The sequence below is a fragment of the Agrilus planipennis genome, unplaced genomic scaffold (assembly GCF_000699045.2).
Source record: "Agrilus planipennis isolate EAB-ADULT unplaced genomic scaffold, Apla_2.0 scaffold93, whole genome shotgun sequence".
NCBI classification, from domain to species: domain Eukaryota; kingdom Metazoa; phylum Arthropoda; class Insecta; order Coleoptera; family Buprestidae; genus Agrilus; species Agrilus planipennis.
This window is the reverse complement of record NW_020438867.1, coordinates 717,150-743,766: the sequence shown is the minus strand read 5'-3', so window position 1 is coordinate 743,766 and position 26,617 is coordinate 717,150. Positions and strand designations below refer to the sequence as shown.

Below are 26,617 nucleotides of genomic sequence, written 5' to 3'. Positions count from 1 at the left end.
TGAAACATAAGTGTAATAGTTTTAGGTACCTATTTAGTAAATAAGTGTGTTTTTTATGTTGTAGAGTTTTATTATACAAAATTTTCTTTTTTATGAAGCCACGAAACATATTCGGAAAATAAAATATACAATCCTTCAATTTTATTAGTTAATGTAATAACATGCTCACACCTTTAAGAAAGTCGTCGATGGCGCCTGCTGACACCTCTCAGAAATTAATTAAAATTAGCTAAAACTGAAGTAAATTAAATACTTATCTACTAAAAAACACAAAAGATTACATTATTTTACATGGAATCATTATAAAATTACCCTTTCCAGCTTCTTAAATTCATATTCAGGAAATATAAACGTACAGTAAATCGTAAAACAACTTTTTCAGTCAAATGTTTGCAAATTTATGTTATTAATTTCCTATTAGTGTTAAATAATGTTAAATTTCCTGAATTTTGGTGAAAACCGCATCTAAATCGAATAAGAAATAACCAAGTTATCCTTTCTTAAAGTTTCCCTACTTTAATTCTTTTAAGTGGCGCCTAGCTTTGTTTACATCTGCATTAATAACATTCCAAGGAATGCAGGTGGATTGAACTTGACCTATATTTTCGCAGAAAAATGATGGCCGCCGACGTTGTAGCCAATCAGATGCATCGAGACAGTAAATATCAATAGAACTTGCATGCTTTAGTTAGTCACTCTCGATGCATTGGTAGAGTGTACTTCATTGCATAAATTTGAGGTTATATTTACGTAAATAAATTTAATTATAGTTTGTTAGTTAAAATTACTCTGTTACGTTAGTTGTTTTAATGTGTTTAAAACTTAAGTGAAAACGTAGAAAAATATTTCAGCATAGTAATATTTATTAAAACGAGTGGGCAAAAAAACAAAGTAGTAAAACAAAAGCAATTATTGTAGACAGTTACAACAATCCTAAAACGCGAAGCAAATAGAAATAGGAGGACGCTACTCAAACTTTTAAATCTGTTCTTAAATTTTTCAGTAAATATTAGATAAAAAGAAATCAGCATAAAATGTCTGTTGCGCAAGTTGTGGCTTCTTTAAAAAGAATGCAAGAACTGGACAATGAAACAAATGATGTAGATATTGAATTATTTGAAAGACAATTTAGAGAAATTCTTAATGAATTATCGATAAAAAAGGTATAAAGCCTAGAATGTACAGTATTTCTAATAAGTGTAATTGTAAAAATATTATTGAACATCAGATGATGTTCACACCAATTGAAATGACAATTTCTCTTTAATTTTTTAAAAATAACGAATATAATAAACTTTAGATTCAAGTTGACCAACTCAGAAAAGAATTAGATGAAGCAAATTTGCAAATACACGACCTTAAAAGAAACTTAGATTCGTCCAAAACGACAATTAGAGAAAAGGAATTCAATTTTGAAATAGCTTTACAGAACAATAAAAATCTCGGAGAAAAATTGCAGAATTATTTAAATTTTACAACAAAAACAAAAATGCAATACGAGTCAGCGGTAAAAATAAAATAAAATACCAACAAAGCATTTTTGTTCTTAACTTCTTATTTAAGATTTCTGAAAATAAGCAACTTCGTGAATTAGTTCAGCAATTGGAGTTAGAGAAATGCGATTTAACAAGGAAATTGAAACATTTAGAAATGCAACACGAGAATGATATTTCTTATCAAAACGATTTAATCAATAAAAACTGTAAAATCGAATCAAAGATTCAAGAATTAATCAGGTAAAATGTTATTTTAACATTAAAAAAAGATTTATGTTCTGGAAAATTCTGAGGTATTTTTTCAGAAATTTTGAGGAAATAGAAAGAAATCAAACTGGTTTGAAAAGTATTTCCGAAACAATTATTATGTGTGAAGACTTACAAAATAAAACCGAATATTACGAAAAAGAATTAAAAAGTTGTAAAGAAAGTAATTTTGAATTAGAAAAGCAATATGTATGTGCTAAAGGTTGTTACCAAATTATATTTATCTTTAATTTAACACGAATAAAAAAGTATCTATAATTTTTTTAGCCACTGCTGATAAACTAAGTCACTTCATAAAGGAGTCTTCATTTTGTTTAAATTATGAAGACACAAAAATTATATTAGACGAGGTAATCTACAACTAATATTATAATCAATAAACTATTGTTTTTTTGGTTTTTTATATTGCAGTGGAAAAAAAGTGAAAATAGTCTGAGGAATGAAATCAAACAGGCACACGACATTATTGCAAACCTCACCGAAAAATTAAAATCTACTGAAGAAAAGAACAAAAAATTTTGTAAATGGCAAACGGAATTAGAAGAGCAAAATAGAAATTTAAAAGATAAACTTCAAACGTTTTTGAGAAAAACCCATGAGAACATTTCAACACAAACAGATGATTTTCAGGAAAAGGAAATATAACACAAAAACATTAAAAATACAATAATTACAATGTAAATTTAAGTTTTAAGAAAGTTTAAATTTTCGAGTTTTTTATAAAAGTGAACTCTGTTTAATAAACAAAAAAACTGTTTTTGTGTGAAAGAATTAATTAGTTTTACTGAAATGATAGTAAACCAGTATACATCTAGTGTATGTTTAATCAACAACACTTAGCAGTCTTCCAAAATTCCTAGAAGATATTAAAATATATGTATTATGATCAAATTATTCTACAAGAAAGCAGACAGCAGTTAAAGGGAAATATTTACAATTTATTGTACCTTACTTTACATAAGAAAACTACTGTTGTGACATTGCCAAATTAATGATTTAAATATAAGAACAGACTTCTGTGGATTATAATATTTAGTTCAGTATGACTTAACGTATTAGCTATCTATCTGTAATATCACAGTAGGAAACTTTGACAAAACCTGCCTGGTAACCACATGCAAAATAACTGTAGGAATGACAATTTGGGTTACATGAACATTTTGAAACAGACGTTAATGGATAAACTGTTAAGTTTGTCATCCTACAACAATCAGGCAATGGCTTCAAATTACTATAATTAGCAGGCTCGACCTAAAAGCAAAAAAAGATAATAATTGTAAAGAGCAAAGAATATAAAAAAATATACTATAAAATTTAAGATTAATGGGGACTTACTGTGGGTGAGAAATCGCAGAAAACTAATCCATATTTATCAACTGCTTCATTGTAATTCATTTGAAGATCTTCAACGATACTTTTATCTGTCTGATTATCCTCTTCCACTGTCTGTTTTTCTTCTTCTCTATGCTTCTCTAAGCGTTTTTCTATTGTACTATATTTATCAATCAGTCCCACGTAAGAAATAGTCTATAAGAAGGAAATTAACTTTAATAGTACAGTCATTTTTAAATTTAATCAACTGCTCACAAAGTTTTTCAGTTTCTTTTCTCTTTTGTCCATGTCCAACCAATACAGTAATTGTCCATGAACGCTAATAGTAACTTCTCCTGATGTACATCCTTGGAGGAAACTGTTGTTCCAATCATTTGCTGATAAGGAATTTACTCGACTTAAGCTCCTGAAGAAGTTAACTTGACTAACACCAAAACTTCCAACCAAGTTGATGCATGTTTGGGATAGTTCTGAAAATTTTTATTAAATCAGCATACAACAAAGAATGGAAGAGGAGGGAATTTTATTATAGTCAATAAATCAAAGAACAAAAAATGGAAAAATCTCACTATCAAATCCTCCATCATCAGGACCGACTACTGAACAAAGCCAATTGGTTAGCCAAATTGCATCCGTGAGCAAAAACTTTTTATATTCACAAATTGGTGCAAAAGGATTTTCTAAATCCCAAAATTTGCAAGCACGATCTAATGAAGCCGTCATTAACCAACGACGCCCATCGTTTAAATGGAAAAGAGCAATTCCTAAAAAATTGCGAGATATATTCGAATATTCCACACTTTTTATACTTATGTTTACCTGTTATTGCAAAGCTATGGGCTTTTAAATTCTGTATAGGGCGTATTACCTCGACACTATCAGATTGGTTTGAATTTTTTAATAGTTCTGATGTAGTACACAAGTCAAATATGGCTGCCATACCATTTGAATAACCAACAGCTAAAAATCGGTGACCACGAGCCTGGAAATAAAATTTTATATAATTGCTGATCAAGAAGTTACTGTTACTTATTAATACATCTACCAGTTAATTTTTTCAATATTTACCTTCGTCCATGACAGTCTTGTTGGTACTACACTTTCAGTAGTAAAAGCAAAGAATTCTGTGCTAACCACTTGCAACTGGCATACAGGTTTAGGCTTGTAAACTTTACTCCTGCAAATAAATAATATTAATTTCCAAAAATTCTAATATGTATATATTGATATTAAAATAAGAGTTAATTACACTAGTCATTCAGTAATTTGAAATGAGAAAAACAACAGTTCTTCAAATTTTTGACGGGGGATGTGCCAAATATATCTGTGTTGTAATAGATTCAAAATAAAGGAAACAAATCGTTAAAATGAGTAAATATCTTACCTATTTTTTAACAAATGGGGTACACATATTGAATATATATACACACTTGAATCGCTGCATGCAACTGCAAGTAATCCAAGTCTTTTCAGTTTTTCTGAATCATTTGAGTCGTAGCAACCAGACGGACACCATTCTATTGCCGTCACAGTTCCGTAATCATGAGCGACACAAAGAACTAATTCAGGTTTGGACTTTGGCAACTGTTTATTGATTAAAACCCCGTAGTTCCAAATTTGAATCAAGCCAGGTCCTATACCAACGTCGCATTTTTTATTAGTTTCAACTGTATTTGCTACAGCTACAGCCAAATATTGTTCATAATCAATGTTATAAGGTGGAGTGGGAGCCCAAGCCATAGCATGTACTGGGCCACCACAGAAGATTGTGGAAGAACCTAAAGAAAATTATTACAAGATGTAACATTTATAAAGCATTAATACTCACCATCTTCAAATAATTGAGATTCAAAGAGAAGAAAAGTCTTCCACTCATAATCTTCTTCTAGGGGATTTTCAAAGGATTTAACTATTTTTCTAGCAACAGAACAAGAATATCTCAAAGGAGGCAAATACTGATTAACTAAAACTGGACTAACTGGAATCCAATCTGATTCTCTAGGAATAAAAGCAGGAAATAAATTCTGCAGATCGTAATTTTCTTCGTAACTAAAAGAAAAAAAGTACTGTTTACAAAATCACGAACAAAAAAACTACATTTAGTTTTTTATTAAATTTATCGTATATGTACTCACAAGCGTTTCGTCCATTCATGGGCCAATGGGAAAACTTTAGCTTTTCCTTTACCATAGGACAATGCTGTTGATTTAAGTAAAAATTTCACGTTGCGAGGATCTGGGAAAAGAAGTTGGTTGTATATAAATAGTATAAAAAATAAACGTTAAAGATTGTTTACTTCTAAAGGGAAATGCAGAAGAGTACGTTTTTCCTTTCATCTGTTCATGATCACTTTCGTTATCACTAACACCAGCAACAGAGGCTTCTTCAGCTTTCGGTTCTTTAAAAATAGGATCAACAAGATGTTCACTAATGTGCTCTACCACTTCTTCCTTTGTTTCGAAATGTCCCACACATATTTTGCAGAAGTATGCCTAATTATAAATTTAAGTTTAATATACACACAATGTAGGATATAACGTTACCGTTATTAATAGTGCTTTTGTAAAGACAAAACTAAACAGAACTATCATTTATAGCATTACTACAGGTCAAAGTTGAGTTCCTCTAAGCATTCCTCTTAGTGTACTTACATCTTTCGGTTTAAAGGCACAATTTACGAAGTGTTTCATAAATTCTTGAACACTTTCTGATGAAAATGTGCATCCTTCAAATTTGCATATTAAAGTTCCTTTTTCTTTCAGTTCAGTTTTGAACGGTTTAATTCGTAAAACTGATAGTGTTAAATTGCTACTTTTAGCATAATCCACTTTCTAAATGAAATACATAATTTTGGTAATGTATTTTTTTTTTTTTAATTTCTTTTATTTTACCTTTCCTTTACGAGAAGACGGAACTATACCATTAATGATATATGGTGTTGCATCAACATCTTCACTGCTGCTTTCTTTTGAAAACTGTTCTATGAACTTTTGTGCTCTAAAATATTATAATTTGTAAGAAAGACGAAGTTGTTTTTATCATTCATCATAATGCTATGAAGAGAATAAAAAGGTATAGGTTCAGTTTATAACAGTTATTTAAACAATTTATAATACTTTGATTGATGATTTTCGAATTATACATAAAAAACTATTAACATTCATGAACTTACTTTGTGGCTGCACTCCTCTTATTTTTACAAAAATTCTGAAAATTTACTGTAGTATATTTCTTTTCATTAATTGCTCGACAGTATTTAAGGTGCATTGGCATGCTGACGGGCATCACCCTTCTATCGCAGTATTCACATTTTATTCTGAGATCCTGTTTTTCTTCTTCAGTTTTTTGACATGAAGACTTGTGTGACAAATAACCCATTACAGACTTTCTTGGAGTGTCGCATTTTTCACAATAAAGTGGCTTTCTTTGCTTATAAATGCCATTAAGTATATACACTACAGTTGCATGATCATTTAAATCCTAAAATTATTTATAAAAGATAAACTATCAGACAATGACTTCCAAATAAAAAAAAAACAAAATGGAAACTTTATTTAAACAAATGTAAACTTTGTAACTCACAATCGGGGGATCCCCAACTTTCCAAGCCAAATTATTGTGTCTTCTCAGCTTGTGGTACAGCCAATTTGTTTGTTCCATTTTATTATTGCATACAGCACATTCAATAAAAGCTTTTGAGTCACATTCACTAGCATTATTGATTATTTCGTTTATTACTTTTGGATGTCTACCTCTTCGTGGTGTACTAAAAAATTTACATTAAGAATAATAATGAATTGTTTTCTTACTAAATGAATTTTGCAAAAATCGAAAAATAATTTATTCTATATCCAAATTTTAAAAGAAATCGAACGATTCAAATTTGCAAATATGACACCTATAAGAAAATTATGATTCATCTAAAATGACAATAATTATGGAAAATGAATTTAATTTTGAATAGCTGTACTAGCCAAGATAAGAAGAAAACCCATTTTTTATATAAATAAAAGACAATAACTAACATGATCTCAGGGACCTTCCTTTCTACTGGTGTAATGCTGGAACTAGAGGCCTCCACTTCTCCGATCTGTGCAAATAACGACGTGAACACTTTCTGTGTCTGATTTTCACTTTTTAGTTTTTGTAATATAGTTTCTTTTTTCGGCATATCTTTAGAACCATCGTCATGTTCAAAACCAAAAAAATCACTATCATCTGCTTCTTTTTTAACTTTAAATCTTTTTTTCCGCTTCGCTTTTTCATTACATATTTTTTTTGAGCTTTCATCAGAATCTACGTTATCATTTATTTCACATACCACAAAGTCAGGAATATCTTTTTCTTGACTATCTTTGGCCTTCTTTTTAAAACTGCTGTCTATTTCTATGCTCAGAGCTTCATTTTTACTTAATTCTACATTATCGTTATTTGCGTGAGTGCTGTGAGTATCACTTTCACTTTCTGTTTCGCTGAGTTTAGTGCCTCTAGAAGTTAATTGTCAATTATTCTGATTTGTTTAATTTACATTATATCTTACTTTTCGCTGTTGTCCTTTCTTACATTTCCATGGCAAAACTTCATATGAGTAGTTATACTTACAGGTAACACTTTTCGATCACAAAGCTCACATTTTATTTTAATGCTTTCTTTTTCTTCTTCTGTTTTCAGACACATTGATTTATGTGATAAAAATCCAACCACAGATTTTTTAGCTACACCACATTTTTCACAATACAATGGTTTTCGTTTTTTATACAAATCTCCTAATATTCTTGCAACTAAACTTTCGTCATTTAAATCCTAAAAAATTAGAGTACTTGTCACATAATAAAAAAAAAACACTAAATATACGGATCCTTAAACTTAAAGATTTTGATACTAGGACACCTTTTTTTAATAGTGCTATGTAATTTTTTTTATCAAATGTACTTATTTTAATATACCAAATTTCTATTAAAATTCTAACAGATTTTTGTTACATTTTTACAACTAGTTGTGAGATGGGAAAAAATAATAAAAATTGATAAGTAGCAATCATACCAGTGGAGTTTCACCAATTCTCCATGCCAAATTATTGTGATGTCTTTGTTTGTGGTAAGACCAAGATGTAAAATCCAGTTCCAAATTACAAACTGCACAAGTTACTACTTTCTCAGGGTTGTCTGCACATTCGTCATTCTGGTTCTCCTTTTTTTTTGTCTTCTTTCTCCTAGTCCTTAAATCAAAAGTTTTTTTAAGTGTGTAATTTAATTAAAAGGCATTCTTATTTATAAATGCATAAAATAAAAAACTTGCAATTTTCCTCCAATCGTTTGTGTAGGAGATGAAGATTTATTTGTTTCTAAATTCGAATCATTTTGTTCACTTGCTTCACTTGATGAAATTTCATCAGAATCTTTTAAACTATGTTTTTGTTTTTTAACGTTGGGTGCTTCAAGTTCTTCAGAATACATCAGTCCATGATCAAGGGTTACATAATCTACCCTTTTCCTTTTACGATTTGTTCTGCTTGAAATGTAATATTCTGTTCCATCATTTTCATACATTATTTCAGGTGGCTTGGTTTCTGTGGGCTTAATTTGAAGGTAATTTCGTTTTTTTACAGTCTTATATACATTGTTTGTTTTACTTATATTGAAAGTCTTTAGTAATTCATTGTTTTCTTTGATTTTCAATAATTTTAACTCTTTACTGCTATGATTTACATCCAGTTTAGAATCATTACAATGCTTTCTTTGCAGTTCTATTTTTCTAAGGAATATTTCTTGATCATCATTAATGTTTACAACTGAATTTTGATATTGCTTTAATAATGACTCTTCTTCAATAGTTTTTTGTGAATTACAAAGCGAGTCATTGCATGCAACTGTTACAGTATTGCTATCAGGGTCTATGAAGCCTACCTTACCAATGACTGAAGAATTTTCATTAAAATGATCCAGAAGCTTATTTACATTTACTAAATGTGTTTTAATGTCAGATGAAATGGTTTGTAAACAACCATTTTTTCCCTTTAAACCTTAAAGTAAAAATACATCAAACAATATTTAGGTCATTTTACATAAACATAATAGCATAATTGTAAAATATATGTTACCTCGCTCCACTTCTTTTCTAAGATTACTCTTAAACTTTGTGTATACAAAATGAGGTTTATGTAGTTTAATACTTTTAATATTTTGCTTTCTGTACTTCTTTTTTAATTTATTAATAAAAATATTCTGTGTTGGTGTGGTAAACGATTTTCTATCTAAAAAAGATGATTCCATAATTTACCTACAAAAATAAGACTTTTATGATAGAAGAAAACAAAGCACAGAGAAATCAATTGGAGCCAACAAATCCGGTATATTTATATTTTCCTTTTATTCATTTGAACTAACACAGACAATATATACGTACACGGAAACCCATCTTTAAAAATGTTTAATGTCGAGTTTTCAAAACAATTAATAGATTAAACGAAATAAAAATGTATCCACCAAAGGTTACGATCGTCACTTCCACCTAACAAGAAACAAATCTACCCTAACACCTATGCAAACAAACATACAGAATGGTGTATATAGGGTAACATATCTTCAAGTCTAATTGTAAATAGATATTTATGAATGAAAATAGGATATATTAATGGCTAACACTGAATAACAAATGTAGTTTTTTACATTTTTTTTTTCTGAGAATATGTCTGAATTTCTTACCAAAAATAAAAGCTGCATTTCAATGAAAATATAATGGAAATATTATCAAAAAAACTATATATAGAAACAATATACGCCAATTAAATTACCTATGACATCACAAAATTGTTACACAACACGTATGGTTTAATAATTGTAATATAAATGGAATACTTTTATAATCACTAGCAATATGTAAACTAAACACAATATCTTGCATGCTTTAGTTAGTCACTCTCGATGCATTGGTAGAGTGTACTTCATTGCATAAATTTGAGGTTATGGACGCTATACAAACATATACCAACATGAAATAACACGATCAAACCTTTCTCTTTGTTTCGATTTAAAATTTCTATTCGAAAATGCAGTAGGAAAATAATTCTTTTATTGCATATTTGTTTATCCTCTAGGGTCTAGGGTGTAATACTATTTATAGGCTACTTTAGTTTCGAAACTTTGAATTGTTACAATTAAACTGCCAGAAATTCCCTAATATTATTAATACTTCCTGATAATTGCAGGTTTTCTACATCATTTACCATTTAGTTANAATTACTTGTTAATTCGTTTTTATAATTCACATTATATTTTATAAATTTAATAACTAATACGAAAATCCTAACCTTCGTAAATGTTCACTAAAATATATTTATTTTGTTAACAATAAACAACTTTCAAGTACTTTCACTTTTAAAAATTAAACAATTTTTTGAAGAGGAAGTAAACAAATCAGTACAATAAAGTAATTATGTACCTATTTATTTTCACTTGTCATCTGATTAAGTGAATATTTAAAGGATTAAATGAATCTCTTTAATTGAATTTAAAATCTATATTTGTTACATCTTAAATATAAAAATGCTGTAATTATATTATGAATAGTCTTCTTGGTCATCAGTAGCAGCAAGAGCTGAAGTCTGAGCTTGTTGTGCTGCAGCTTGTAATTGCTCCCACTGCTGCTGTTCAGCAAATGCTTGTTCTTGTCTTGCTTTTGCAAACAATTCTTGTTGTTGGCGTAACAGCTCTTCTTCTGGAATGCCTAAGTTTTCTAATCTTGTACTCTGTCTTCGCCTTTTTGCAGCTACAGCCTTGCAGTCTTTCAACACAGCTTCAGCTTCTGCAGTGTAATCAGCAAAACCTAATCTTTCTAATGCTAAAAAGAATATTACATTATATAACGAAGTTAATGTGATTTTGAGACATACCCATAAGTACATGTTCTGCATTTATAGTTTTTTTTCGCAACTGATTACAAATTTCGTTAGCTTCTGAACTAATTAGATGTATAAATTCTGTACAACAATTTAAAACCAGCTCTCTTGCTTCGTTAGCAATTCTTACAGATGGTACTAATTCCTTTATCATTTTATTGATACTTGCTCGGGGTAAAGTCAATTCATCATCTTCGTTATTTCCTGTAGGGCCCGATGTAGGTTGATTACTCATAATTATAAATTATCGTAATGTTTTGAAATTACTATTTATTGATATACAAAAATAAAACAGAAAGATAATGTATAAGATAGGTTATGTCATCAGTTTTTTTATTCTTCTCCTTAAAATGTAATTAAGATGCGTTCGTCCAAATGATGTGCAAATTCGTGTTCAATTAATTCCTCAACTATAATCTCTTTCTGTTTTAACAACTAGCAAAGTGTCGAACGAGCAGTATATTTCGTTTGATTATTTAAAATTTAATTTGCCAACGGTTTTCATGTGCTATACCAAATAGGTACCTTCCGGCATTATTTTTGCTAAAATATATCAAATTTTTTAAACAGAGAAAAGCACTCATTAACTTATACGTAGACGGAAAATACTTAATAAGCTTTGAAAAGTGATAATTATGTTAAAAAGTATGTAGAATCTCATGATGTACGATATCAAATAGGTACTATGCGGCATTATTCTTCGGTAAAATATATCAAATTATTTAAACACAGAAAAGCGCTCGTTAAATCATTCGGAGTCGGAACATACTTACTAAACTTTGAAAAGTCATAACTATGTAAAAAAGTGGGTAAAATCTCATGGTATCAACAGTTTTCAAGTGCGGTGTTAAATAGGTAATTTCTGGCACCATTCTTTGCTAATATATCAAATTATTTAAACATAGAAAAGCGCTCGTTAAATCATACATAGACGGAAAATAATTAATAAGCTTTGAGAAGTGATAATTATCTTAGAAAATATGTAGATCTCATGGTGCCAAAAGTTTTCAAGTGCGGTAACAAATAGGTAATTTCCGGCATTATTTGCTCATATATATCAAATTATTTAAACACAGAAAAGCGCTCGTTAAATCATACATAGACGGAAAATGCTCACTAAGCTTTGAGAAGTGATAATTATGTTAAAAAGTATGCAGAATCTCATGATGTCAACGGTTTTCATGTACGGTATCAAATAGGTGCTTTCTGGCTTTATTAATTGCTAAAATATATTAAGTTATTTAAACAGACATGCGCTCGTGAAACTATTCAGATACAGAACATATTTACCGAGCTTTGAGAGTTGATAATTGTGTATAGAAGTACATCAAATTTCAGTGCCACGGTTTTCCAAGTGTTGTATCAAATTATTTTTTCTAATGTATATATAAGAACTCATGAAATTATTGGGAGAGGAAGGTATTTACTAAGCTTTCAGGGAAAATAAATAGAAGCTTTAGTCTTTATTACAAATACACACAGTATATATATACAAAATGGAAAACAATAATAATCTTTGGCTTACGATGTCAAACTAAAAATCTATTTGCCAAATGATTGCACATACATAAGTAAATATTAACCGAATTAACTCATTTACGACGCGATATAAATGGTATTAATTGAATTACACAAAAAACAGCAACGAAATGAAAAATTACTTGTCAACTGCCTTATAATTATGACACGAGTTTACAATCTAATAAGATATGAAATATTCAACACAGAAAAGTCAAAATTACATCCATCCACTAGCACGCACACATTTACATACGAACAAATAGTACACATTTTTTTAATGAAAAGTGGTAATACAGTATGTAATAATATGTCTTTGGTTTTAAATTTTGAATAAATGCAGTTCTATATTACAAAATGATAAATAAGTGCAATACTCCTTTTAGTCTTTTAATTCTTGATGATTCGTTAAGTTCTAAATATAAAAATAATTTTCATAATCTGCATACGAAGGACTATTAGTTAGCTTCGCAGAAGGCTGTTCTCTGCGTTTATTAACATCTTTTTCTTCGGAAATATTCTTTTTCGTTGGTAATAACGATGACTGTGATTTTGAAATTTGAGACCTGTAATGCAGTTGTTGTGAAGTTCGTGACTGAGGTATTGGTGGAAGATCGTGAATCCAGAGCATCTTCAAATAATTAATTAAAATATTAGTAGACAAACAGACAATATAATAGAATTAATTTGTGTTCAAATATTCAATTATTTATTTCATGAAATACAACTAGATAAACGCCAATAGTTTTTAGAATTCTTTTTTTATCGAATTTTTTTTCTTGAAACTACATTCCACGCGTGTATAGAATTAAGTAACAATCGAATCTGATGTGACAAAACAAAAATAAATAAATCACCAAACAGATATTCATAGTCAGTTCTTTCGGTTTTAATTGCTGGAAAATAGAAAAATATTGTATCAATGTATGATAACAATTTAACTAATTTAAATATTTAAGACCTTTGCCTTTTGATAAAACAAAAGTTATCTACCAAGTTTCAATTTGTTTAATTGGAAGTTTGATACAGCCTCTCGTCTATAAAAGAAACTTTGTCTAGTTTAGAACAATTACCGCAATTATAAAAAATTTTAATGTATGTAATAAACATATCTATATGTAATGTTTTGATAGTATATAAAAACAAAATGTCACAATTACCTTACGTCTTGAAAGAGGCATATTATATTCGGGATTGCGTCTTACTAGAAAATGGCATTGAGTGGATGGTAACCACATCTGTTGTACTTGCAAGGGTCGGTCATCCGGATGAAGCTTCCGTTGTTGTTCTTTTTCTGGACATACTTCATAAAGAGAAAACTGTTCGACCCTCTCTTTGCTATTGTAACATGTCAGTAAAAGAGAAATGACCTCGTCCACTGTGGTTTGGGCACTGATTAGAAGGCTTTTGTATTGTGAATTGGTATTTAACACGGAGTCGTAAACTTTTACAAGGCCTCCTCTTTTAGTTTGCAGAGAAAATCTGGAACAGAATATACAAAAAAAATGTTCGATACAGAGCCTGGTCCATAAAAGAAATTAAATTATTTTAGAACAAATTGAAGTATGAATAAAGGTTTTTTTTTTCGTGGTGTATGAAACCCCAACACCCCAATTAAAACATAAGCTAAATATTAATTTTGTGTTAAATAGCTAAAATAAAAAAGTAACTCAAAATGACGTAATATCAGTTACCTATAGTCGATTATGAAAGTGGAGCGTTTATCTTTTTCGATAAGAGAAAACAAAAAGCTTTTCGATTATTCTTAGGTACAGCAAATTGATTTACCATTCTTACACACATATAATCTGAACACAATTCCAATTACATCTTTTAATTAGTAGCCTACTTTACGCTATGCACTTTCCATTCAGAATCACGTTCATAAAAACTGTAGAGCCTTGAAATATGACTTTTTTCGCGCTTTAATCTGATTGATTACAAACTCAATTTCCTTTAAATTACTGTAATATACTGGCTGAAGCCTTTCAAATATGATTGACTACTTCCGTCATTGATTCTATAACTAATAATTGATAAATGAAAGGATAACCGCTGTAATAAGATTTACTTTTATCCGACATTTTTTCTAAAAAGTATTGATTAACTTGTGTTGCTGACTATACCTATAAAATCTGACAATACTCTTCATTTAAATCCGACAGAAACTAATACATATGAAAATGATTTACGAATTTATTTTATTATTAATAATAAATTTATCAACTCACTTTGAATCTCCACGTGGATGACAACTTTGGAGAACTGCAGGTTTTGCTTCAGTATCAAGAGCTAAATGAGTCCTGATGCCAGCTTTTCTTACAGTTACTTCCATGCTTAAATAAAACAATTTCGGATCTCTGTGTTTCATTTTGTACTTTCCCAAAAGTGTTGAAACTACTTCTCCACACGTTGTTTGGTAAGTTATACTTAAAGTTTTGTACTCGATATCGGGACGTAAACATTTTGCGTAAACTTTTATCGTCGTCTGTAAAGAAAACATAATTAGAAGAGAGTAAACATTAATCAGACATCGGTTATGGAGATGAAAATGAAAACTATTAAGTTTTAATTAAAACCAACAGTAAATCTCAAAAATTACACAACATACCGAACGAGTGAAATGATGTTGACGTCTATTTTGAAAATGGTATTAAGTAAAAATACATTAACCAACTTGTATAAGTACTGTCCAAACTTATTCGAAAGCCAAAATTTAGCAAAAAAGTTGTTAGGAACAATTAATAAAACGTACCTATATGAAAACCAATTTGATCTTTTGAATAAAATTTCATTAATTTTTCAATCTCAGACTTTAGTAAGATTTTTGATTCTAACATTAATACTAAATCTATAAAGTACCTACGTATACGTATAACTTTCTTGTATTTTATAAAAAGATGGAAGATATTTATGGTTCACAGCATCACGCCTGTACGAATATAGAATAGCAACGTTTGTTTTTGCACACATTTTAGTGTTAACCGATGGTAGCTTAAGAACATTAGTTTTTGCTGTCATGGGGGTCCTGCATTCTAAAAGCTAGTAAAGAACATAATAAAATGGGGTTGTAGTAATATGATCTCCGACCGGAAACAATCGTTGAAGCGGAGCACGTGCAGGACGCACCTGAACACCGTATGTGACGAATTGCTTTGCGGTTTCAGGACCAATTGCTCACTAAAATGTATGTAGATTTTGTACGTGTTCGCGAGCAATTTCTGTTTCCTATTATTATTATTTATTGTATGTTGGTCACAAAGTACTAAAAACGACAATTGGCAGCATATTTCGTCCAATTCAAAGCTCCTAACGTAGCTTTGGACGCCTCTTAACGACTGAATTTAGGATTATGCAAATGGCACATAATTAGAATGTTTTCTTTGAACTTTGGTAGTGTGTAATTGGACATTAAAAAAGAAGCGAATGTAACCTAACCTATCGGAAACCTACTCTAATCTAATGTAACGCAGTAAAAATTTTGTTGTGTGATTTTTTTTGAAAAACCGAACAAAACTAAGTAATTAGGGCTCCAGACAAAAATCACTCCAAAATTTTTTTTAATAAGTAAGCATATGTAGCTTGGGCTATGATGGGTTAATTTCTTTGTTGGTTTTCAATTCTTTAACTTTACTCCTCCAGAGCAACACACCTAAAAAGTCAGTTACATTTCGAACTCTGATCGTAGGGAGACGTGTCCGATCTTAATAGACAGAATTATTCAAAATGTCGTTTTCGGACTTTGCGTCAAACATGTATGTACATATTGTAGCAAATATGGTTTTATTAACAAATATTTTGAAATAAACCTTTATTTACTTTCTCGAGTCTCAACTGGAGTAAAACAGACTATTATACTATTGAGTAAGTCCATAACGACTTCATGGAAGCGAACAAAGCACAAATTTCAAAAGATCTTTCGTTATATGAATAAATGTGGTTTCTTCAGGTGGAAAAAGTAATTACTCGGTGAACAATTAAACGTTAAAAACAAATGTTCGTAACATGTAGCAATAAAGTAGGCGCAGATAGAAAAAAATATTGGGGGAGGGGGTTTTATGATTCCAGTAAATTCGTTTTGAACAAAAATTTAATAAAATTCAATCCACATTAACACAAAAATATAGATATATTTTGGAATTGGTAAAAATTTAGTCTCGGGGGGGGGGGGGGGGCAGTTGCACTCATCGCACCCTCCCCCCTCTACCCGCGTCAACAAACAAGAAGAAATATTTTAGCGTGTTATATTATTCGTTTACAACTACATATTTAAGAAACGTTTCGTATTATGGTGAAAAAAAAAAATACTTTGGAAAAACCTTATTGTCCTTAACTGGTGTTTATAAATAATTTATCTGATACAGCAAAATGATTTAATGATCATTCGTAATAAAATCTGTTATTTTTCTGCATTTTAAATTGAATAAGCAGCAGATCTAATTTCATAACGTCGTAATGTTATTTAACACAACGAAAATGCATAATTTACAATTTTTTTTTAATGAAATATTGTAAAAATACGCTACTAAAAGAATAAAATTTCGTACAAAAATATCTACTGTATCTATAGATCATTATGGTTTTGGATTAATGAAAATTAGCTAAAATAATACAATAAACCATACCAAAAATTGCATTATAATTTAATTTATAATTTTGGAAATCAGCGATTTAATTTAATTTATATTATGTGCAGGAATGTATGATAATTCTTATTCAAATGAAACATGTAACAATTGTTCAAGCGTTTTTGGAAATATGAGTAGTGTAATCATAACTAATATTATAAATTGCGAATTTGAATTTTGAGTACATAAAGGTACCTTTTATTCAGAAAAAAAAAATTGTTTTCGAGGGGTAAAAAAATTCCTTTTCAACTCGATAGAGAAATTTACTGTTTAACCTAGAAATTTAGAAACTTCTGAATTATCCTGATGATCCTGGTCAGGACTTAAGGACAAATTTATCAAATTATTGTATTTTCGGCAATCTTTGACGCATATTTAGGACAGCAACGCGAGCAAAGCCGCGGGTAAAAGCTTGTAATTTATAACTGTTTTTGTGTATGCTAAGGAATTCAAAGAAGAGTGAATTTTCCTTTTTTATAAAAGTGAAAAGATTTGAGTTAAATCGGAATTTATTGTTGTAAACTTTCGTTTATTTACTCAAATTCCATATTATTGTAAAAATAATTATTATAGGTTTTTCTAAATATTACACATTTAGTAAAACGTAGGTAATTAAATTCTATTTTTCATTTAGTTTCCTTTCAACAGTTTTATATTTTCTGTTCTTGAAGATTTTCAAACCTTTTACCTTGAAGTAGTCCCGAATTCTACCTAATATAAACGTGCATATTTATATGTGTATATAATATGGGATAGCGCACGGGTTAGTATAAAAAGGGGGTAGATCCATCTTGTTGGCTATGGGGAAGAACATAGGTGTTTACATCCTGTCTTGTGTCTGAAAGCCTTGTTCTGGTTCAGCTGCTGTCTTATATAATTTTTAACACGTGTCTCAACTAAATTATGCCTGTAAACATGCAGGTATCCATCTAATACCTAGCGCAACTTTATCATCTTCATACCAGCCGCAGACGTCAAAAACTTTTCAGAAAAGAACCAGTAGGAGCACCTTCTGTTCGACTTAATTAGTGCTTTACTACTTATACATTCCCGAACGTACATGTCACATCTGCCGTTGGCATTTGGTTTTGTAAAACATGGATCAAAAAGCCGTAAGTTATAAATATTGTTGAAAGCTAAAATCAATGACGTTTCAACAATACAGACACAAGATCAAAAGTTATAAAGACCTGTAAAAGCACCGTTAGTACATCCTGTCTTCTATGTAATTAATAAAGTCATTAGGTTGATAATTTGGCAAGAATAATTTACTTTATTATTTTACTACTATATCCTGTATGTGTTTTCTACCCATAGTTTTAGTACTAAAAATGATCTTTAAAATATATTGACATATTCTTTCATTCAAGCATTTTAAGTTTTTTAATATCTGTTGATGCTTTTGAGAAAGAAATACTCTGACTTTTTCTTGACTGATTGTAAGAATGACATTGTATCTTTTTTCGATGGCAAAATGAAAATTATTTACCGGGTGCACATAATAACAACTGATGAACGTCAAATAACCGAAACATTTTTGCTTATTAGTTAAATGTTTTAATATTGTCTTCTGACGGATTTTATTCAAGAGTTTGTTCGAAAAATGCATTTCCTTGTGATGAGTCTCAAGATACGAACCCAGAATCTCATCATTTAGCCCAACGGATAATTTGAAATAGAAAATTAGAGAAAACAAATACAATTTTTAACAATTTTCGAAACTTTAAAACAATCTTGAGTGATCTTACAAAATATATATTTTTTTCGAGTTGATTATTAGTAAGCACGCTAAATTAATACATTTTCATGCAAGATCGAATAAGGGTCACTTTACTGTACAGCAATGCCTATCTGTCACGTTCTTTAAGGGAAATGTTAGCATTCGGCTTAAACTTTATTAATGTTAGAAATAGAGCCCGGTTCCGGAACTTTGATAATCTTATCTTAAACGACCAATTACCGTTGTTTCAATTCGTTCAAATTGTCTCTCGTTAGAGAGCTATTTGACGTTTCCTTTTTAAAGTGCATATCGCACGAAGAGGCGGAATGTGCGTAGGTAAAAAATGCAGAGAAATGTTAAATAACTGTGAATGAATTGATAAACAAATGCAAAAATGAATCATAAAATGCTATCTTTTTATGTTTAATAGCCAGTAGTTGAAGCAATTTTATTTCTAAGAATCTAACTCAACAAGAAAACTCTATCTGTGAATCATTTCTAATCGACTCAATTAATAATTTTCTAGTTTGGTGGTAGATTTGGGTACAGTTAGGAAAAAAGAAAAGAACATTAACACCTACATGAATAAACCTATGATAGTTCTCGAGTTATTAGTATAATTCATTTTAACGTATTAGAAAATATAACTGCACTGATATTTATAGCGCCATGCTGTAAACCAATTAAAAACATGTTTCAGTGCGCCGGCGACACGACGCATAGCCCAGCCGTTCGAATTTATGCTCAGCTCAATGAGCACTTAAGTTCTTCGAGATGGGGTCAGCCATGAGACGACAGGACATAATTGACACGCGTCGTTTGGCAGACTTCATCCTGATGGCGAAAAGCTCACTGATGTAGACGCACATGAAGAATACAGGGTGTTTAAAATTTGCGGCGAATAGTAACACTTGGTTGTATAGTTATTTGCTGATAGTCAACGCTTAAAACCGATCGAGTTCGAGGTTCACATCTTGGATTATTATTCGGAAGAACAGCCTCCAGGATCCAGGATTCTGTGTTTTCTTTAGACCTTTTAAGTTTAGGTAAATGCTGGAGCACTAAATATTCCCCAGATAATCCTTCACTCCTCTCCTGTTTTCATTTCGTTTGTCCCATCTGTATCTCCTCAACCATCATCATCATCATCATCCACTCGTAGTATTCTCTAAAGGAGGTTAAAGAAGGCCTTCCGCCCGTCCTACCATTCGATTTTGTACTAGGATAGTCAGTAACAAAAGTCATAAACTTTTCAATCTTTTGCGATTACATCTCAAACACAAATCGTTGATGATTTTGCGAATTATCCAAAAGAATATACTAGTCTATTGTTGTATAAAACAATTTACACCCTGTAAGGATAAACATTTTCCTTTATACATATGACATTTGTACCTACATACACATAGATGCATTTATTAATATGTCCTATTATGATTATTACTTTGCTTATCATTTTGTGTGTGTGGTGGCAGTAATTTCTTTTTACTGGAATACAGTTCTTCATTAAAAATTAATACTGTCTGTCAATGTTATTCTTTGTCTTTTCAACAGGGAAGCAAATGCGTATTGTTTACGATTATCCATTGATTAAAAGTGCAATTTATTGATAAACGAAATTCATTATTGGCTGTATCCGTTACATCAATACTATAAAGCGGAAGCGGTTAATAGATTCAATTCTTAATGAAATGATGTAATGTGTAACTCTATAGATTCAAGTATTTCTATAGCTTCTTTAATTACGAAGTAGACTCTGATTTACTAAGCAATTTCTTTCAATTCATTGCTCGTATGAAGTGGCGCCCGGAAGAGAAGTCAAGTATATTTTATTCAAGTAAAATACTTTATATGGAACTATACATTTAAAAAATGTAGATTGTATACAAAGTGTTTATTAAACATAGGACTAAAACATCAAGGGTTTTTGTTTTTCTGCGCTGTTCTAAAAATATTTTGTCTGTTAATTATTTTTGGAAACAATTTTTGCTTTGAAGATACAGGACAATATTTTTCTACAAAACCAATTTCATAAAATTATTGAAGTCCTTGAAATCGCAGTGTAGTGTATTGCATTGTTTGAAATGCAAATTCCAATTACTAAGAGCAGTTATTTTTTTTCCGTCATATCTACTGTAGAAGATTTCATAAATAGGATATTTGCAGGATGTAATTCAATAAGAAACGACATTGCTTTTTTGAAGACAGTTTGGCAGTTAACGATGAAAAGACTGAATGCACGCATCTTAGCCAATGGTGGTCATTTTCAATAGTTCTTCTGGATGATGACGCTAATAAGTAATAAAAGATTCAATTGTTATTGTTAATAAAACATTTATCGCCCTGCTTCTTTGAAACATACCGGCTTTCCAATAATCATTAAAGGACAAAATATTCATAGAATAACCCGAGTTTAATAAACGTCCTGTATTATGTACATGGAAACAAAAACGTCTTTTAAAATAAAGCAGAATTTGACATCCTTGAAAAAATATGACATCTGCTGTGCAGACTAATTTTTAGAATCATTATGACGTCAATGGAACAATTTTGACTGTACCTAATAAAGCAATACAATATTTCCGTTATTTTTTCACCGCTTTCATTATGTTATAAAAGAACGTTGAATAATGTGAAATTCTCCTTTAAGAAATGGGACCTTAATTAAAAGAATATTAATGTTTCTCGTAAGTTGGTTGTTTTTCTTATACAAGGAGGTGATACACTACGTTGTCAGGACTACCAATACCAGACAAATTAATCTATACATATAATACCAGTAAAATTATTGAAATCTTACTGATTCATAGTAATAATCATTAATAAAACCTATTCACTGTTTACTTAAAATTACTAGTAACAAAAATTAATTTAGACTTAAAAGCTGTTTACATTCACTAGGTATACCACTTTATTAGTAATCATATTCTTCATCCTTAACTTCTTCCTCTTTTGAAGCACCTATTGTTTTACATAAGGTTGCCGACAGCTGGGCAAAGAGTTATTTTACATCAGACTGTTCTAAATTTGACCCTTTTACAGAAGACGTTTACCATCTGCTTTTTCACAAATGTTTGCTTATCTTTACAAATTTCTTAAATTACTAACGTTTTAGACACTAGTTCTAAGAAATACCGCTTTAAACATTTATTATTGTTAACGAGATCTTCACAGCGATAATTTAAAGTTTAAAAACGTAACCCAAAAAATCGCGTTACTGTAAAAACAAAACACGAAAAAGAATAAAAGAAAAAATTTCAGCATTACTTAAAAATAATGACAACATCAAGTAAAATATCTGTATTTTTTTCTGAAAAGATATGGCGTGTGTATAAAATACATATATGTATCTATGTATTTTTAATAAATATGACATATAAAACAATGATTGTAAAATGGAAATAATCTGTAAACATAAAACGATGTTAAGATCCTAATTCGTCTTTCAAAAATTGTCGCGTCTTCAAACCGTGAGAATAAACACATTAACAACAAAACACACTAAATGATTACTGCGGAAATTAGACGTGTCTTGCATTTTTAAACAAAGCACATCCAAAACAAAACTTTTATGTATCCTTTCGGAGGATTGCGTATCAATAATAAGTACTTGTATTTTGTTTGCTCTTATAATTATTATTGTTTAATTATAGTCAAGCGTTTATAATTTGAACTTCTATAACTCCAAATCGTTTCTACAGAATTATAAAAAGGTTTATCAATTTATCCATCCAACTACCATCTGCAAATACTGCATTTAAATGTATTTTTATATAAAACATACAGTAAAACACCTAATACATTATTATTATTTAGAAATTCAAAGATTGTTAAAGGTATACTTTTGGAGCGCGGCGCTGTACCAGTGCAAAACATGGACGGTGCGACCGAAAAGGTTAGAAGCGTTCGAAATGTGGTGTTACAGGCGAATGATGAGGATACTGTGAATAGAGAAGGTTAAAAATGAAGAGGTATTGGAAAGAATAGGAGAACAGAAGACTCTACGGAAGTCAATAAGAAATAGGCGAGATAGGTTGGTAGGACACCTTCTCAGACATGAAGGTCTAGTCAGAGACATATTAGAGGCAGAAACAGGAGTTAAGAGGAGTTGAGGTAGACCTAAATTAGGTAACTGTTCGCAAATAGTTAAGGATGTGGGTTGTTCTAGTTTTGCGGAAATGCGATGATTAGCTCAGGATAGGGAAGAGTTTGGTGCGTGAACTGACAACCTTATGAATGATGTAACAATTAATTTAATAACAAAACAAAAAGATGTTTCAGATTAGGCGGTTAGTAAGGTGTCCTAAAGAGGTTCTGTTTTTGTAAATAAATAGGACTGTAGCTTTCTATTTGCGTGGATTATGCATATAAATCATTAATAATACATATTATGTACATTGTTACACTTTTATCTACATAGATATTGTTGAATGAGTATCATAAAAAGGTGCGGAAACGCTGCAGTTTATTGTACCCACATCCGCGATTCTTTGCCTGCTCTGTTCCCTCGTACCAACGGAGGGTCCTTGCCCTTCCGTCAAGGACTCGACGGACCGCACATGCTAAGTGCCACATTATAAATACTGAATTCTATTTAATATTCTTACAAACATAATGCAGTGACACTTTTTACGCTCACAACAGAGTTGAATCGTTAAAAAAATATTTTATACAAACGAAAAAAACATACATACACATATGTAGGAGGGAACCCGCTGTAATTTGTTCTTTCAAACATATTTCACTTTCGTCAAAATTTAACAAAAGTTGATGTAAGTACTAGAAAATGTTGGAAGATGTGAAGGAAGAAAATCAGAAAAAATGGAAGTAAAAACAAAAAAGAGATTTACATAAAAGGAGAAGACGGGACAATTTGAACAAACGTTGGATAAAATTCAGGAAGAAGATAAAAGTATAAAGAAAAAGATGGAAGAAATAAAGAAGAAGACCAAGAAAATTATAAAAAAAGAAAGAAAGACAAATTCAATGAAGAATGTCGTAAGAAATAGGACAAGAAAGGAATAGTTTAATAGAAAAGTGAAGGGAATGGTAGTAAAAGAGGTAGAGATTGAAAAGCGGGTAGAGAGACAAGCGAATGAACAGAAGAAAACAATAAGGAGAACGGAAATTCAAATGGAAAAGAAAAGAAAGGAAGAAATGAAGCTAAAGGAAAAATGGGATTGAAGGTGGAGGTAATAGAAGTATGAAAAGTTAAAGAGAAGCTGTATGGGGCAAAAATGGAGAAATGGGAATACAAGATGCAGGTAATGAGAAACGCTAAAAGGATGAGCGGGGCGAAAACGGATACTTAGTAGGGAATAAAAAGGTAGGTGAGGAGAATGATAAAGAATGTAAAAGTATTGACCTGGAAAGTGACGGGAATGAAGGATAAAAACAACAACTTTTGGAATATTTTGAGAATAATGTATTAGGTGCTGTTGTTGATATTCATGGTAAAAACAATTATACTCAGAGTTAAATAAAACCTTAAACACAAAAAATGGTTTAGAAATCGAAGAAATTAAGATCGAGTTTATACAAATATCCAACACACTGTAGCTATTTGGATATTACATCCACTTAAAAGCTTATTAAATTTTGAAATTTAAAAATGAACCATAATATCATGGTATTACTATTATAAACAACACTAACTCTCTATTTATTTCTAAAAAGCTCTAATTTCGTCTGATTTTAAGATACACTACATTTTCGCGAATTATCTAACATTCCATTTTAGAGATGTAAAAATACCCTTGTAACATTCCATGGTACAATTAACCAACAAAGTTTCATAATAACATCACATTAAGTTAATCGTAAATAATAAAGCACTAGTGTTGGTCATCACCTTAGGTATGTAAGCACATTTGCGTGAACATTTTTGTAACAGTATCCCTACTGGATAATACCTGCGAGTAGTTGAAGTTAATCCATCTTGAATTATACACATGAGAATACTACTAGAACTATTTACAGTACAGTTACAATAACAATAACATGTTAACTGACGATGTTTTAACGTGCAATAATTTTAAAGGAGCCTAACACCTCCGTACAATACTGTATAATCATTCTGTTAACAATACATTAAATGAGAACATCTTTAGGTTTCATTTTGAAACCAGCTCATTAAAATTTTTGTTCTTTCTTGCAACACTAACAAAATAACCTTTATTTATTTAAGTTTTGATTAGAATATAAAATGCAAATATTAGTGATTTCAAAAAATTTTTTACTTTTTATGTACTAGTAAATTGTGGTACCTACTTCTTAATTTAGAGGTAAACGTATTAGGTATAGATACCTTTTCCATGAAAACTTTTTGCTTTATTTTTATGCTTGAAGGAATGTAAATGTATTCATTTATACATACAATGAAAATGAAAATGTTTGATTATTATTACATATGATTTCTTGATAATTTGCAAATTCACATATTTTAAGTTAAACAAACATAAAAAAGGCATTATCATTGAAAATTGCAAGTGTTTGCTGATCCATTATTTTCTTCATCCTTTGTTTGAACTGTACAGTAATCGAATAGAACGTACCTTTAAGGTTTCCAAGAAAAATGAGGCAGAAATGTAAACAGTTTTACAATAGGTAATATGCTCTAAGCATTTAACGACAATAGTAACAACAGTGAATGAACAAGAGAACTGAAATTCTTCCAAGTTCTTAAATGTACTTCATTATTGTAAGATCAACATTTTTGTTCTAATAAGATAGATAGATAATTAAAGTAACACAACAGATTCATATAATTTAATTTATTATACACAGATAACTTAAGTATTACTGTTGCCAAATTACATTCGTAATTTATGGGACGCAAATTTAAACAATTATTTCCGTAATTATATTTTTTACAATTACCCTGAAAATGTTCAAAAGAAGGTCGTGATTTTTAAGTAAACTTACATCACAAGGTCTTGGAAAGGTCTAAAATCCTTTTTAAACTGTTTTTTGACTTAAGACAGTCAGACAAAGGGTTCAAATTTATGATAATCATCTTGTTACATAGAGGGTTGTTAATTACTGAAGACATTACATTACCCAAAATAAGTAACATAAGTAACGCTTCTAAATGTTTCTTCTACGTGGTTTCAGGTACTTTTCGGTAAGAAAGAGTGATGACCGTTTTAAAGTAACTGGTTATGAAAAACTAACTTATATTTTAACATCTGGTTATTCAAGTCGACATTTCTTAACACTAAACATTTTTTATAAGAAACGCATGTCAACAGTAGCATATCTGACAAGTGTTTGTATCTAAAGCACTTTTTATGTCGTCATGCTAGACTGTGTAAAAGATACGCTGTTGTACGTAAGTCATAATACGTAATACGCATATGTTAGAATAATTTTCCACGTACATACTTATGGATGAACCTATACAAAAGCATCTCATTATTCAGTATTCAGTATTCAGACTGCGTTAATTCGAATAGGATCATATCTCCAAAGAACAACCTTAAAACCGGTGTACGTTTCGACTTTTTAACATTTTAATATAATTTAGCGCTAATGATATAATTGCAATGAAACAGTAATCAAGTATATGAGAAATTGAATTTACTTATAGGAAGTACACGCACACTTTTATGACAATGCAAAAATTACAATTTTCGAATGTAAATGATTGAATTTGCCGTAGAAATATTACAATTTATTAGGTAACATATAATAATCTCAATTTTGATATGTTTTTTTAAAAATTATTTCAAGTTTCTTAATTATTACAATTTAATTTGTA

At 30.1% G+C, this 26,617-nt stretch overlaps 4 protein-coding genes across 9 annotated transcripts in view; 1 reads left to right on the top strand and 3 right to left on the bottom strand.

Moving 5' to 3' along the window:
* The first annotated feature begins 514 nt into the window (after positions 1-514).
* Positions 515-2,476, top strand: LOC108739712 (rho-associated protein kinase 2). Its single transcript, XM_018473737.2, has 6 exons — positions 515-1,163; positions 1,301-1,507; positions 1,564-1,736; positions 1,802-1,965; positions 2,031-2,113; positions 2,175-2,476. Exons 1-6 carry the CDS (start codon positions 1,035-1,037, stop codon positions 2,406-2,408), a joined length of 990 nt encoding a protein of 329 aa, XP_018329239.1. The 5' UTR covers positions 515-1,034; the 3' UTR covers positions 2,409-2,476.
* Positions 2,477-2,680: 204 nt separating this feature from the next.
* LOC108739711 lies at positions 2,681-9,985 on the bottom strand. Of its 6 annotated transcripts, none has more exons than XM_018473731.1 (20): positions 9,800-9,985; positions 9,196-9,374; positions 8,394-9,117; positions 8,139-8,313; positions 7,636-7,898; positions 7,121-7,582; positions 6,678-6,861; positions 6,268-6,575; positions 5,987-6,092; positions 5,747-5,926; positions 5,392-5,587; positions 5,231-5,330; positions 4,924-5,144; positions 4,480-4,873; positions 4,164-4,272; positions 3,915-4,077; positions 3,665-3,859; positions 3,351-3,565; positions 3,099-3,290; positions 2,681-3,014 (listed from the first exon to the last, which is right to left on the bottom strand). In XM_018473731.1, exons 2-20 carry the CDS (start codon positions 9,365-9,367, stop codon positions 2,823-2,825), a joined length of 4,551 nt encoding a protein of 1,516 aa, XP_018329233.1. In that variant the 5' UTR covers positions 9,368-9,374; positions 9,800-9,985; the 3' UTR covers positions 2,681-2,822. The 6 variants fall into 6 exon arrangements, with proteins under 6 accessions (XP_018329233.1, XP_018329235.1, XP_018329237.1 ...); XM_018473733.2 differs by having other exon boundaries at positions 9,889-9,975; XM_018473735.2 differs by lacking the exon at positions 9,800-9,985 and having other exon boundaries at positions 8,394-8,671; positions 9,002-9,117; positions 9,196-9,767.
* A 594-nt stretch (positions 9,986-10,579) lies between these two features.
* Positions 10,580-11,330, bottom strand: LOC108739710 (protein Dr1). Its single transcript, XM_018473729.2, has 2 exons — positions 10,987-11,330; positions 10,580-10,934 (listed from the first exon to the last, which is right to left on the bottom strand). The coding sequence occupies exons 1-2, from the start codon at positions 11,225-11,227 to the stop codon at positions 10,654-10,656; spliced, it is 522 nt and encodes a 173-aa protein (XP_018329231.1). The 5' UTR covers positions 11,228-11,330; the 3' UTR covers positions 10,580-10,653.
* A 1,112-nt stretch (positions 11,331-12,442) lies between these two features.
* LOC108739708 overlaps positions 12,443-26,617 on the bottom strand; it is a 45,871-nt gene continuing 31,696 nt past the window's right edge. The window contains exons 3-5 of the mRNA XM_018473728.2: positions 14,742-14,998; positions 13,671-13,992; positions 12,443-13,141 (exon numbers count right to left, since the gene is read on the bottom strand). Of these exons, the coding sequence (XP_018329230.1) occupies positions 12,926-13,141; positions 13,671-13,992; positions 14,742-14,998 (795 nt within the window). The 3' untranslated portion in view covers positions 12,443-12,925. The remainder of the gene's footprint in view (positions 13,142-13,670; positions 13,993-14,741; positions 14,999-26,617) is intronic.

Bases quoted from the DNA above. Each gene is read 5' to 3' on its own strand.
- LOC108739712 (XM_018473737.2), top strand. From the start codon at position 1,035: ATGTCTGTTGCGCAAGTTGTGGCTTCTTTAAAAAGAATGCAAGAACTG. The intron at 1,737-1,801 runs GTAAAATGTTAT...GTATTTTTTCAG, and splicing joins AAGATTCAAGAATTAATCAG to AAATTTTGAGGAAATAGAAA. The intron at 1,966-2,030 runs GTTGTTACCAAA...TAATTTTTTTAG, and splicing joins GCAATATGTATGTGCTAAAG to CCACTGCTGATAAACTAAGT.
- LOC108739711 (XM_018473731.1), bottom strand. From the start codon at position 9,367: ATGGAATCATCTTTTTTAGATAGAAAATCGTTTACCACACCAACACAG. The intron at 5,145-5,230 runs GTGAGTACATAT...TTTTTCTTTTAG, and splicing joins CATGAATGGACGAAACGCTT to TTACGAAGAAAATTACGATC. The intron at 3,015-3,098 runs GTAAGTCCCCAT...TTTTGCTTTTAG, and splicing joins TCTGCGATTTCTCACCCACA to GTCGAGCCTGCTAATTATAG.
- LOC108739710 (XM_018473729.2), bottom strand. From the start codon at position 11,227: ATGAGTAATCAACCTACATCGGGCCCTACAGGAAATAACGAAGATGAT. The intron at 10,935-10,986 runs GTATGTCTCAAA...TATTCTTTTTAG, and splicing joins TGCAGAACATGTACTTATGG to CATTAGAAAGATTAGGTTTT.